The sequence below is a fragment of the Necator americanus genome, chromosome III (assembly GCF_031761385.1).
Source record: "Necator americanus strain Aroian chromosome III, whole genome shotgun sequence".
NCBI lineage: Eukaryota > Metazoa > Nematoda > Chromadorea > Rhabditida > Ancylostomatidae > Necator > Necator americanus.
In genome coordinates this window covers 17501234-17515702 of record NC_087373.1, presented here as the reverse complement: position 1 = coordinate 17515702, position 14469 = coordinate 17501234, and the positions used below count along the sequence as shown (strand labels likewise).

The 14469-nt window shown below is 42.1% G+C and overlaps 3 protein-coding genes across 4 annotated transcripts; 1 reads left to right on the top strand and 2 right to left on the bottom strand.

The window, feature by feature from the left end:
* Positions 1-6: 6 nt before the first annotated feature.
* On the bottom strand, positions 7-2766 carry RB195_009912 (uncharacterized protein; the record flags this gene model as incomplete). Its single annotated transcript, XM_064190680.1, has 3 exons — positions 7-108; positions 1012-1163; positions 2640-2766. The coding sequence occupies 3 exons, from the start codon at positions 2764-2766 to the stop codon at positions 7-9; spliced, it is 381 nt and encodes a 126-aa protein (XP_064048263.1).
* A 3854-nt stretch (positions 2767-6620) lies between these two features.
* RB195_009911 (uncharacterized protein) lies at positions 6621-9950 on the bottom strand (the record flags this gene model as incomplete). The annotated part of the gene is made up of 3 exons (XM_013443818.2): positions 6621-6719; positions 6831-6982; positions 9806-9950. 3 exons carry the CDS (start codon positions 9948-9950, stop codon positions 6621-6623), a joined length of 396 nt encoding a protein of 131 aa, XP_013299272.2.
* Positions 9951-10568: 618 nt separating this feature from the next.
* On the top strand, positions 10569-11707 carry RB195_009910 (uncharacterized protein; the record flags this gene model as incomplete). Of its 2 annotated transcripts, XM_064190679.1 has the most annotated exons (5): positions 10569-10651; positions 10900-10986; positions 11109-11187; positions 11466-11541; positions 11631-11707. In XM_064190679.1, 5 exons carry the CDS (start codon positions 10569-10571, stop codon positions 11705-11707), a joined length of 402 nt encoding a protein of 133 aa, XP_064048261.1. The 2 variants fall into 2 exon arrangements, with proteins under 2 accessions (XP_064048261.1, XP_064048262.1); XM_064190678.1 differs by lacking the exons at positions 10569-10651; positions 10900-10986 and adding an exon at positions 11311-11412 and having other exon boundaries at positions 11119-11187.
* Positions 11708-14469: the final 2762 nt, after the last annotated feature.

The following is a 14469-nucleotide window of genomic DNA, read 5'->3' as shown; positions in this document are numbered from 1 at the left end:
TTGAGCTCAATCCTTTTCGTGTCGCTCTTTCTCGAATCCAACGCCAGGAACATACTGCTCGCGTGGATTATGAAACAACGAGTGATTTCCATCGCCCCATGGGAACGGCTGAAATAAGATCGACGTGAATGAACCATGAATTACTGTAATGCGGATAAAAATTAATTGATCCGTGCTCCGGCCAAAAGGACTTGATTTATGGTGCACTGTGACATAAGCGCTGCCACAGAAAGTGAAACGATTTTTATTCGTTTTTTCGTGATTATATGTGATTTTCCATGAATGTACCAGTTGGTGCAATCGATGTCGAACGTGATGTGAGCGCTTGACTACGTCCTTCTTGGAAGTGAACGCTAGTCGGTCCTTTCGATTTCGATATGGGACTTATACTTAAATACTTCTAGAACTATATGAACTCATATACTTCTACTTCTTATATCTTTCTGGACTCTTCTTCCCTTTTTTTATAGTTTCTCGTTCTTCTTGGCTGCTGGCTTGTTTGTTTGCTGCTTGCTTATGGTTTGTTTTACTGAGACGAATCTAAAATCAAACCTCTACAAGACAGAATTTAGGATTCTTTCTTTTAGAGGTTTGATTTTTTGTATTAAACGTGAAAGCGTCTCTAAGATTTTAGTTTGTAACAACTAACAGACTTTTAATTCATCCACCAAGTGTCTGTGTATCAACGATTGGACAAAAGTCTAATTCCTACTAAAGGATCAAAGGGGATGCCTTCATGATAGGATTATGCCAACGCAAACAAAATCTGCTACGAATACGACTGTAAATTGGTCCTAACAATTAGCTCGAATGCGGAATTGAGTGGAAGGCCGCACCCTTACTCGTCGGGTACAACGGCCAACGCACCATAAGTCAGGTCTTTTTGACCCAACTGTAAATGAAGTTTTCTGTTTGCAAAAATCTATAAAACTACGCCACTATTATTTCGTTCACATAAAACCGAACAGAAAAAAAAACAAATAAACTTCAGTCATCACGTCAGGTACTCACCTTGTTTCGCACATTCATGAACGGGTACTCCACATATTCCGGCCTCTCCTGTGCCTTGTGGTGGCTGTGCTCCTTGTACGCGCCATACATAGTGATGGCAAGACACGGGATGGAAGCCACATAGAAGATTTTCTTCCATGTCTCCTTTGAATCTGAATCGATTGACTTGACAACTCATAACTTTTTCTAAAGAAGTTCTTTATTCTCAAAGGCAGCGTTTGAAGACATTTTCGACGTTGGATTCTCTCCACCAATAGAATTCGAAGAGTAGTTCGCAAGTATGACAACGAAAACGTGAAATGTCCCCTAGGAATACTAGAAACAGACTGGCCAGTAATAGCGCACTGATCAGTGCGCCCAACGATGCAACTCTTCACTCCGGTAGGGTTGACTATATGAAACTACGTGAAATAGATTTGAGGTAAAATTACCCTATGTAGCAACTTTTTAGATCTGCACAGGTAATGAAGTTCATTTTATTCTCTCGTTTCACTTCGTCAGTCTGTTGGATATAAAGAGTTTCTCCGCCATCAGCTATCGGTTGCTCTGGCACTACTGACCTATCTGCAGGAAGTGTTTTGCGTTTCTGCTCGGGATTTGCGAACTGGCTGCGAACACTACCTAACACCGGAGAGAATCCAACATCGGAAATTTATGTGAGCCCTCCCTTTAGATTCAGTTACGAAAATTCTAAAGAATTTCTCTTCTTTTCCACTACGGTCTCACTGTCTGCAGAAAATGAGATCAGAATAGTGGATACCAACAGCGTAGAACGTGTTGTAGCGCGACTACACGACGCGTCATCCGTGAAGGCCTGCACTGAGTTCCGTCTGCAACAACCGAAAAACTCCTCGAACCTCTTTTCTTTCTTTTTCTTTCTTTTTGTGGCTTCCGCTTTTTTTGTGATAACGCATGAATAGGACTGCGCAGTCTTAGACAAGTCCTATTCCAATTGTTCCTTGGTTTTTTTTTTGCTTCTAAGGCGTCTCTGAGACTTTAATTTTAGAGATCAGTTTCCGTCCCATTTTTTGTGTAATTGCGCAGAATTTTCATATTTTGGAAAAATCGTAGGGAAATCTTTATTCGCTAAATTAGGAATTTCTCCTAATTCCTAGTCATCTACTCACAGACTTCAGTTTTCAGAACTTGGATATCTTCATCCTTTTTGTGTGAAAGCGCACAGCTAGCATTCTTATAGGACGAATTTTAGAATTTACCATGATTCCTATTAACACAAACGCTATACATGCACAATCATACAAAAAAAAACGGATGGGAGTCGAATCTCCAGAAATCAAAACCTTAAAGGCGCCCTAAAAGCAAAACAAACGATATAATTAGAGAGAAAGACTTCGTTAAGACTACGTAATTCTTACTCCTAGACTATAATGTGGGAAAAAAACATGGAAAAAAACTGAAAAAAAGGATCAGGAGTGTTCCGCTGTAGAAGGAGCTCAGTACGCGTCTCCACAGAGGATCGCGTCGTCGCGCTACAACGCGCTTCACGTCGACTGTAGAAAGACTGGAGCGTTCTCTTCAATTACGTAAAGCAGAAAAAAAGTTACGGTGACAGATATTCGAATCCACAGCTTGCAGGAAAATGTCGACATCGAAGTGTATGAACTTACTGTGGCTGCTTCTCAGAGAAGTAAGGAACCCCTTCTTGTAGTTATCAAAATCTCTGCCCGCATAGAAGCTTCCACTGGAGTTTCGTCTCGACTCCGAAATGATGACTCGAGGAAGCAAGCGCAGCATTTCTAGCCTAAAATGTCAGGAAATGTCGTCAAAAGCTCCGAAAACATTCTGTCCAGGATTGTAGAGCGTTAGATGTGTTCATATCGAGTGTAATCAAGCGATACGAAACATATGAAACATGCGAAACAGCGAAACAAAACAAGCAACAATGAGTAGTGGAAAGGAGATTTGATGGGATCATTTCAGAGATTTCAGCGTCAGCACTTTTAGCCCCTTCTCATTCTCTAGTATCTTCAACTATTCAACTAAACACACTTTGTCTGAGTCAGAACATTTTTAAAAAATCGGCAACCACTATATCGTCAGCGGAAGTTGGCGGAGCCTTTTCGTGGTGGATAACATGGCGGACATGTCGTTCTCCTACTACAGAAAGTCAAAAACCTTCTTATGATATGTGCTCCCCCAATGCAAATTTATCTACATATCATATTAGGGTTTGGAACACCAACATAGTACGAGGCGGAATGGACACTGTGGGACCCCACACGGAATGATGGAGGGCCTTAAGTAAAAGGGTTTACCAATTTCCGTGATTCACAAACGTTTATCCACCAAAACCTAGACGGACGGCAGTCAAGGTCAAACCAGCTGGAAGATGCGGAAGTCAATAAGAGGAGGTTATTCGATAGTTGCGAGAAGAGGTAATATGACGGAACAAACAAAAAGGAGGTATCACCACAAGATATTAGTTCCCTGCGAGTGAGCTATGAATATCACAATGTCTACGTTCAACTCTAAGACAACCAGGTTTCTTTCAGCTCTAGGACAACTAGAGTTCTTTGGATGAAGCCAAACGACGTTTACATTCGTTTTCCTCCTCTGTAATAGTTTTGTAGAACCCAAAACAGGTAGTGGCTCCCTCCCTGCTGTAGGTTGTTTGCAGATTCACGCCGTACTGATTTTGCGCTAACTTTTCGTCTTGATGATTGTTTTGGCGTGACAGTTCCAACACTCGAAGCCGATTATAGCGAGATCTCGCAGAATGTTCTAGAAGCTGCTCAGAAGCTGCTCAAACGTATGTTCCACTCTTTGTTAAAGGCATCACCCCACGAATCTGAGGTGGTACGGATTTCAGGCGGAGTATTCGTATACGGGATAGTAGATTATGGAGAGGGGTGTGATTCCGTTCATTTCTCCCTTCTTTCCTTGCAGTAAAAAACGGCCCGGAAAATGCGGCGCCGCACAGGGCTGGCGCGCTCCAATTGGACTCCTTGTCGAAAATAGAGCCCCGGAACGCTCGAAGCCGTATCTTCCAGGCCATTTTCTACGGCAATTAGGAAGAAATGAACGGAATCACCCTCCTCCCCATAATCTACAACCCCGCTTACGAATACTCCACCGGAAATCCGTACCACTCCAGATTCGTGGGGTGATGCCTTTAAGTAAAACTTCCATCAACGTTCGGCTACAATAACGTCTCGACAAAACTGTTGGGACACAATTGATTATTATGTTCTACTGACGCAGATTTGAGACTTTCCCAAAGAGCAACGAAATCGCAGCAACGCGGTTCGCTTTTGTTTGTAACATGATCTGATAAAATCTAATGCGAAGTCAGTCGCGATCACAATTCTTTGTTAAGCGCGTCACTCTGCAAATAGTGAAGTTTACTTTTCTTCCGTTCGAAATCTCTCACCAAATGCTGAGAAGTGTTCCAGGAAGTGTGCGTGAGGTCGGATGCAACGCACATTGATTCACTGTTTGACACACTCTCTCTTCCTCTGCTCAAACTCCAGCGACGACACAGCTAGCTCATTCGATTAAACGCTTTCGGCAGCGAGTACATTTTTTTTCTTCAAAATGACAAAAAACGTTGCCTAAAATGTTAAGAGAGGTTATAGGACGAGCGGCAAGCCTTCCAAAGTTTGCGTCGTCCCTTCCCATGAAAGCAACAAGTTGAGCAGAGATTGAAAGAGCGAACCGATCCGAAATTTCTAATTATTGGACGTTTAGTTGTTCTAACAGTAATCCAGAAGAAACTGTTAGCCTATTCTGATCTCTTACTTCCTTTAATTTCGGCAAGCGCATATGGCATAAATCAGAAGGAATTCAAATGCAGCCAATAGTTGTTGGAGTAGTTCTGTCGTGTTCCAGCAACAACGTGTACGTCTCTTGCCAGGGCAGTTTATCGATAATATGTCGCACATGAAATTTTGAACTTGAACTGAGATGAATCTCTGTTCTCCCAAGAGACATAGACATTGTTGTTGGGGCACGATAAAGCTACTCCTGCAAGTATTGGGTGCACCAGAATTCCTTCTGATTCATGCCATGTTATGCTATGCTATGCTTGGCGAAACTGTCAAAGAACTTCATCGGACTTCAATCACGCAATACATAGGATTCGTAGTGCAAATCTTCGTTATATACTCAGAAATGAGTGGATACGGTTATCGCCTTTGAAAAGTGATTGTAGGGTGATAGCTAATCTAATCTCCATTGGAATGCACACAAAAATTAACGTTGAAAAAAACCTAGCGCTATCCGGATGGCGAACAAGAAAGGAATGCAAATTCTGAGGAAGAAAAATCACTTTCTACCAAGAACACCGTAAAGTAGGAGACTGCAATGGATGCATCGAGGAAACGATAAATTTCACTTTACCGCACGGCTTTGTCGGTTTTTACGAATCAATTCCAACTATTGTGGATTCAATATCTCTTGCAGATCTACACTTCTGCATGCTAGAAAATGTCATCAAACATTTTTAGACAATCGAGTAGTGGTAGAGAGTAGGCGTCAGCGTACAGCTGGCCATGCCGAAGAGGAGTAACTTTGTTTTTCACGTGATGTTTACCACTTCCATCGCGTAAAAATAGCGTCCGCAATCGATGGGGCCGGATTTTTTCACCTCGTACACTGAAAGAAGGGCTTACGAGTGTTACCATTCCCTTTCCTTTTTATATCAACTCTTCATTTTCATTTATGCTCTTCTACTTCTCTCTGAGTAACCCCTCAACAACTCTTAACCACAAAACCAAGAAACATTGCGGTCGTGCATAGATCCCCTATTCTTTTCCGTTTTTCATTTCTTTTCTATTTCTTCCACTTCTTTTGCGAGTGTCCTCTACTCATTCATATTCAGTTGGGGTTTCTCATTTTAAAAAATGTTGCGGATGGATGTCACACGTGTTCGACTTTTAGAATAATTAAATACAATTTCTGAACGAATTTGCTCTTCGGCTGCATAACAATGTTTTACGTGCGATTGAATTAAACTTTACTTGAATATCTCCATAAATTTCGTTGACCTCTTAAAAAACTTAAAGCACACCAAGTTTTCCTTCACTTCCACCTGAATATAACATTAGAAAATAGAAGTATTCTTTTTGAACGAAATGAGGATCTAATACAAAATCGAAAATCTGTGAAAAGCTATACGAACATATCGTTATAAATTACTTTGCTTTTGTTCTGAACAGCTACTCAAGACGTTTCTCTTTTAGTAGAGAGATCCTTCGATTTTAGTTTATTTCAAGTTACACTATTGGTGACTCGTTTTTATTGAAACCAAACAAGTTTTAGATGTTAGAGCTGATATCAACAGAATCCCCTCTAATTCTAAGTGCTGTAGTGTGTCAAATCGAAATTATCTATAGCAACAGTTCACCGTACAACCACAAAGGCAGCGCCAAATCCGATAAGAGAAACACATTTCGGAATACAACTTCATTTTTTGGAGACATGACTTCATTATCTACAGTTAGTAGAATAGTTTAGCACTCTTCAATAAAAAAAAAAGATGAATTCCCTTCTGGAGCGACTACATCAGAACCTAAAATAGTGGGCCCAGCAACACACGGCACATCCTCAAATTGGGGCAAATGATGTGTACAATTTGAATATCGATGAGATTAATGGTTTTTTCGATCTTCCTCGTATCCAACACCAGGCACATATTGCTCGGCCTTATTATGGAAAAGAGAGTGGTTGCCGTCTCCCCATGGGAATGGCTAAAATTGTAATCATTCCTGCCATAGGTTTCGTACACTTTTTAAAAATAAACTTTAAAAAAGTAAGAAAAAAAGGAAGGAGGAACTGAAAGAGACATGGAAGATACAAACCTTATTCCTGACGTTCAAGAAGTTATATGGAACATATTCAGGGCGTTCATGAGCCATATGATGAGCATGATCCTTGTAAGCGGCGTACATGGTCATGGCCAAGCAAGGTATGGAAGCCCAATAGAAGATCTTCTTCCAAGTCTGTTTCGCTGCTGAAGAAGGATCAACTAATCAACTATCCTTCACTGACTTAAACTACGCTTACGATATTACCTTTTGGAATGGATGTTATTTCTATATATACACAAGAACATTCGTAAACATTATTTTGGAATAACGGCCAAGAAAGAGAAGCTCAACCCAATCTTGGCGTGAAAATCGTATGGAGTTAGGACTCAAAAATTCCCTTCAAAGTAAGAACAACTATCATTTGGAAGTTCCATTTTTACTGTGTTTGCATAGCACAAGAACTACTTAAAAGAGTTCATAGACCGAGGATCTGAGCGTTTTATGTGACAAGGAATCAATTTTCTGAATAAGATCTGTAAGGAACTTCGACAAAGACTTTAAGTGCTCTTGGGGCTAAAGTACAACAAAAACAGTTGTTGGTAGACTTTTGTCTACGTCTAAGAGCTGCATGTAAAATATGGGCTGCTGCTGACCAACCTGATCCATTGTGCAATATGGGACAAGCGGTTTCTTTCAGGCACTTACAGTTACATGAGAACAGTTGTACAACCGCTTTAGGCTAGCAAACACGTTGTTTGCAGATGTGCAGGTAGAAATATTCAGTATCAGATGAAAGAATTTCTAATCAACTCCAACCTGTTCGTAGATCAAATTTTTACAAATTCAATTTAATGCTTTCGAAAATCACCACCAAAGTCACTAGGATATGTTTACAATCGCTCTGCCCTAATGATCGATCACTACAGCCCGATGTAAACAAAAGTGCAACCCTTAAAACTGACAAGTGGAACATAGTTGTTCGTCTCCAAGGTCACACTAGACTACAAAGAAGTTTTGCAGACGTCGAAGTGGGGGACTAAATTGGGAACTGGAGTAGCGAACAGTATCAATTGTACTCCACACTACTATGCACAGCCGAACCGTGCCCTCGGAGTTCCATGCTGCGCGGTATTAAAGAATCTGCTAATCTCCGCAAATATTCTATCTGATTAGAAACCTAAGGCGTCGTTCTTTATGAGAACTTAAAGTTATCAAAAAAAAAACTACAAAACATTATTTTGCAATTAACTCCAGATTTCGGGGCCCAATACTATGATAGCTCTTAAAGCTCTCTTTTTTAGAACATGAAAGAAGCGTCACTCAAAGATTGATCTCATAGGTGCGATAGAGAGGAGCCGGACCCTCCTCAGGTGGGGGGTCCGGCTCGTGGAGTGCATGTCAAGTGAAGAGGATCCCTTCGCCTACGGTCCAAAAGTGAAGGATTTGGGAGCACCGGTTCTGGCTAACATATGTATGACTGATCCGCCAAGGGTGAAGAAATTAATTTTGACTACAGCTCCTATAACTTGCAATTACTCTGGTAAAAAAGATGAAAGTCACTACGTGAACCTAATTTTTTTCGACTGAAAACAGTAAGGGAAGCACAAGGTACGAAGTGAATGGATGGAAAATATTAAATTAATTTTGTTTCAGTAGCAGTGAACAGGGGCGCCAATGGAGTACCAGGAAAGTTCGTTCGCTTGCTTAATGACAAGAACAACTGCTGCAGTTCGAACACCAGCCGGATGTACAACACCGTTTGAAGTGGTAACTGGAGTAAGACAAGGGGCAGCGCAGGACCTTTCCTGTTCAATTTCGCAATCGATGACATTATGCGAAGAACAGTCGAACATTGTCTTGCCGACATTGTCTTAGCACCATCAGGGTGCCCCTTGACTGACCTCGAGTACGCCGACGATGTTGTTATATTCGCGGAAAGCAGTACGAAACTTCAACATATTGTCAACCTTGTATCGAAGCTGGCTGCAGCCTACGGACTACGCCTACGCCCTGATAAATGCAAGCAGATGTGGATCTCTTCGAGACCACGAACGGGAATCAGGGTGGACGGACAACCGATAGAACTCGTCGATGAGTTCTGTTACCTAGGCTGTACGCTGAAGAACAATGGCAGCTACGAGAGAGATGTTCAGCAAAGATGCGCTAAGGCCACTTCTGCATTTAACTCCTTAACGAAATGCCTGTGGTTGACCCCCATCACCAACGAAGTCAATCTGCGAGTCTACCTATCGGCAATTCGCCCCATCATGATGTACGCATCGGAGACTTGGGCAGCACCATCAACGGCTATGGAGAGGCTTGACTGCACGGAACGAAAGCTGCTTAGACGGCTACTTGGCTACTTTTGGCCTAGGGTATGTCACAATGAAGATCTTTACGCAGAAATTGATGTGGTATATCGGCGGATGACACGTGAAAGACATCAACATCTTGCACCGCCATCGAAAGTTCTTAAAGTAAATCGTCTTCGCTTCTTTGGTCATATATTAAGGAGACCGGCAGATCGCCTTGTTCAACGAGTTCTGAGGAGTTCGTCGGGTTCGAGCTGGAAGAAGCCACCTGGCCGAAAACGGAAGTTCTGGACTGAGGTGGTGAAAGAGGACCTGAAGACACTCGGCGTGGATAGGCAGTTCAGACGAGACGTAAGGTTTCGCAGAATAAGGAACAGCGGCGAATGGATTGAAGCTGTGCAAGCTCTTTGCAGAAGATCCAGAAGGTTGGGCAGAGCTGTGTTCAAGGACGGCACACCTCGGCGAAGATGCAGGTAATCGCGTCAAGCGATGACATCAGCCCGCCGATTAAGTCAAGTAAGTCAGCAGTGAACAAGCGAAGCTGGAATACGGACAAATATTTGTTTTCTTCTACATGTGAAATACATTTGTTTTTGATAATTCGTAAGTAGTGATTGTGCTATTAGAGGTGAAGTTGCCTTAAGTTGCTGTTGCTGTTAAGTTGCCAACTAGCAATTAACATAGATTCACATAGATATTATCAACAATGCTTACTGTGAGATTGCTTGAGGGTCCCTGTCATCGTCTCTTTGAATCCATCAAAGTTCTGGGAACCATAAAAACCTCCAGATGAGTTTCTCTGGATCGCTCGACGTAGGTTTGCTCTGCCGGCTAGAACAGCGCGGCTCAGTCCGGACATTCCTAAAAACCGCATGTATTTCCAGTGAGTGATTTCATCAAGGGAACATCCAGTTCATATTAAAACATAGTTTGAAGAACATCATTCACGAATAAGGGGGCTGAGAATTACAGCCAACTGATCCTGTACGGCTAGAAAGTACAGCAAATTTCCTGATTTCCACCCTAATAATGGTAGTTCAAAATCTGCTCGAGAAAGATATGAGGTGGGGATGAGCTTCAACATTAAACGACGTGTTCTGGAGAATAAAACAAAAATTTATAGAAATAGAAGTTATACTGGATTTAAGACATTTTCCAGTCTAGCCGTTCTGAAGGAAAACAGATCAGCGGTAGCCTGAGAATAAGAAGAAAGATTTACGACTGACCAAAAAGATACCTCTGAGCTGTAGTATTTAATCTTAGAAAAGGGATGAAGGCAAAGGCAGTACCACCAAGAGTAAATGATTGATTCATTGAACGCAAGGAAAAAATGGTCAGGTGACAGCGCCAGTCGCAAACCAGAGAGAGCTGTCGGAGAAGTTCTCACAGTTTATTTCGAATTCGGGTAAGCAGAAAATGCGACACAGAAAGAAGGACTAAAGGCCACTGCTGTGGAACGCAGGTTACTCCCTCTCGAATGGATGTCATCGCCCTTGCAAATGTGCATCTCCAACATCTTCATCCGCAAGTAAGGCGAGTAAGGCTTGAGGCCATTGCACGGTGTGCAGCGTGTGGTATAATCTAGCCTCAAGCCTAGATTATACTACGAAGTTAGCGCTAGTAAGTTAGAAAGTACAGGAATAAAACGACAGCAACCCAGAGCGCAAGAACAGAACTGCGACGACCGCATGAGTGACGAGACGTCATTTGTTCTGCACGGACCGCAGCTGCATCTTCCTTGCGCGGTTCACTTTTCTGCACAGGACCAACTACGGTGGGATTTTGGCAGGCTTCCTCGTTCTCTGCAGAGAATCTTCTCACCTCAACTTACTCGAAGATTTCACTTCTGGACCAGCTCAGTGCGTCTTCAGAGCACTGGCTTGCAACATAAGCAGGTCAGGAAAGGCTTCAAGCGGCTGACCGAGGCTGACCATAACCTTGTGATGTGAATGAACGCCTCAGTTATTCCCTAAGATGGTGAGGAGGTTCTGAGTTTTGCAAGATCCGCGAACTTTAGGCCGAAACATATGACTCTGCTTGCACGGACGATACAATTGAAGAAGGAGTGCTCAATAGGTGTTTGCTTTGATGATCTTGTAAGTATCGTCACTGGATAAGCACACAACTTCCGCAAATACGAAAGTCTCTGGAAATACGAACTCCTGGTGGGTTATTCATTTCCAGCTCACTTTGTACTTCATAGGTTTTGATGTATTCAGTCGTCATGTTTGAGTAAATCGATCAACTCAAGTGCTGTGCTGCACTGCAAGTGCTTTGGACTCAAACCAGTGCTTGGAACACCCCATATGTTTATAACACTGGTTTGAGTCTAAAGTTTCACTAAGTTATAATAACTATATTTACGTAGTCGCAGGAGACCGATACCAACATTCGCGACTACTGTTCCATAACTATGGGTACTGTAACCGTTAAGATCGCTGCAAGTGAACGTGAGTAGAACTAAAGTAGTTCCACTGAGAGCCCTGAAAATAAATTAATTCAGGATTTGCCTAAAACCAAATTGCAAACAACCTTTTAGGAGACGAAAATAGAATTAGACACGGCTGTGGGCATGTTCGGAGAGCAGCGACAATGAGTGTACTCGGGCAGCGATAAGTGGAGTTAGCGAGGGTCCCACCTGGATCCCTACTGCTGGCTCCACTGCGTCCGCTACAGCTGCTTACGTCACTGCAGCGGACTTCGGATCGGTTGGTCCGACAATATTTTGGGTAGCACTTCCGTAGCCCAATGTCATTCACTTTCTGTATTTCTGCGTACCTTATTTGTTGTTTTTATTTGTTGTTATCTTGTTTTTACTTATTGGTATTCGTGTGATAGCAAATCGGAGGTACTTTTTTGGTCACTGGAACTATCTTAATGTCATAGCGAAAACCAAGTTATTTCTCCAAAGTTAACTATGAAGTTAAGTGCTTTATGCGCTATGAAGCGCTTATAAAACAGTAGCTCTTATGATAGGATCGTTGACTTCAGTCGTGCCAAAACAAGCTGAGTTGTGGTACAACTGCGTGGGCGGTTGCGCTCGTGCAGCTCCTGCTACTTCCAATCTGGGTGTGGCTGGTGTAGTAAAGTGGGTAAAAGGGCTGTACGATGGAGAGTAGGTTCGAATCGGTCTAGTGTCAACCAAGCCCTTCGTCCTCTCGGGGTCGATGAATTAGTACCAGACTTATCTGGAAGATCAAAAACTGACTTTATTCATTTTCATTGCAAGGCTGCACGCGCGAGTTCTAGATTCAAGAGAGGTCAAACGCCCAGGCGCTTCCCTAGAGGTATCAATCGACGCCGTGCACTTTATCGTTTATACACTTTACTCCCTTGTGGTTAGCAACACACAATAATAATTTCTTGAATTCGAGTGAAATAAATCTGTCGTGGTTAGCCTTAGCGCCCTGAACGGCTGAAGCAATTGTGTAAGCGGCTGCGTTCGAAGCGGTGCTGTTTGCTTATCCGTTCGAAGCGGAAGTGGTGGAGGTAGCGTTTGGGATCGAGGTGGAACCATCGCGAACTGCAGCAATGAGTGGTACTACGAAGAGTGCTCTCTCACCGCTTCGAACGCAACCACTCACGCATCTGGCTCGAGCTTCACGTGGTCTTGGCACGATCATACGTCGTGCAGTCAAAGTCGTCTTCACTTGTGCGGAGCTCCTAGACTATTTTCTATTTTCTTAGATTTCCGAACTCTCGATCTCGGCATTGAAAAGAAATGAGAAAAACCTCTCTCTTGAGGTCCAGAAGATAGTTCCAGGTTCCATCGCAGTGAAGTCGTAAACGCTTGTATCGAAAATTTGAATTACTGGTAAAACTTTACGTTAATGGAGTGGAAAATAGATACCGGGAAGTGGTACTTAGGCAGATGCGCGCAGTAGTGCGAGGTTCCACAACGTCTGCGCAGGCGAGTTCGAAACCACCCCGACTAACCAATTCTTCATCCCTTCCGATATATATCGGCTCTGTCGGTGTTTGCAGCGAGTTTTTTTTTATAGACCGCAACTAGTCGAGTCGAAAACTATGATGTAGTCGTAATTGTAAAAGTCAAAACTATGACGTAACTCTGGCTCGAAGCGACGCAATGGAGCGCGGAACTCTCGCTTGCTCCACTCTTCTCTGCAGTCCTAGTGGAGTTAGAGAGGGTGGATTAGCGTTAATTAACCCCTATGATCCGGAATCGAAGTAGAATCCGCTGATGAGGACTAATCATCTCCGAGCACTTTATTCTTCATTTTTAAACTCCCGAGAACTATGTGGAGTAATAGGGTTATCCACAAAAGTAGTTCTTAACTGCGACAACTATTTTTGAACAAACCATTATACTGGAATGATGGATAAGCTGTGAGCTTTTTTTCAAAACGGAAAAAGCACATAGAAATAAATATCTATAGAATACATACATAGAAATAACTATCTCTGAAATGTTATGCATTATTCGATGGAGAATTTCTTAGCCTACAAGAATTCATATTCTAATCCTATTCTAATTTTTAATTTAATCATTTCTCACTTTTCTGATCATTGAAATGTGAACCAATTTTACAAAACGGAGCATTCTTGACGCCTTTCGTTTTCTTCACAATCGAGGTAATAAGGCCACTATAGCCGTTTGTGAGGTTTGTGCTGCTCATGAAAAGTATCGGATGAAGTATGGGAATTTTTAAAAGGACGAAAAAGACTTGGAAAAGCACGGAAAAAGAACGGGTAAAAAAATATTTGGAAACCACGAGAAAAACAGCTACGGAGAGCACACTGTTTGTTCTGTTGTTGATTTGTTTGCAGGTTGTTTTTGTTTTTGTTCTTGAAGAAATTGCAGAAAGAGGATTTCCCTAAAACGCGCGATAATTGGAGTGCTCACTGTGTGATCCTTTCCATAGTTAAAATTCCTAATTTTGAAGAACGAGGACAAACAGCAAGCGCCGTTTCTAAGCATCGTTCCTTCTCCATACACGGTAGCAATCTCTGCCTCTGCGGTCCTACCGTTTCCAATAAATACGATAAAACAATGGACAATACAATGTAATATATTACAGAACAATGAAACAATGGATGGTGCCGAAAATGCTCCATTTTATCATGTTCACCCTCCTGTTTAATGATATGGAAAAACAGGAGTTAATAAAATCGAAAAGAAAAAAAAATAACAGAAGCACATATCTGGTAGAATGAACAGTTCTTTTTCCAGAGATGTATAACATTTTGGAAACACTTTTTATTTCTGTGTTTACTCTTTTTATTTTTCACTTTGAAAGAAAACTCGCACCTCTTATTCCTCAATCCAATATTGCATTAATAATGGTGAATAATTCGTCTGATAGTGAGCATCTGAGCTCCGTTCGATCTTCACATCTGTTAGCACCTTGTTAAAGTTT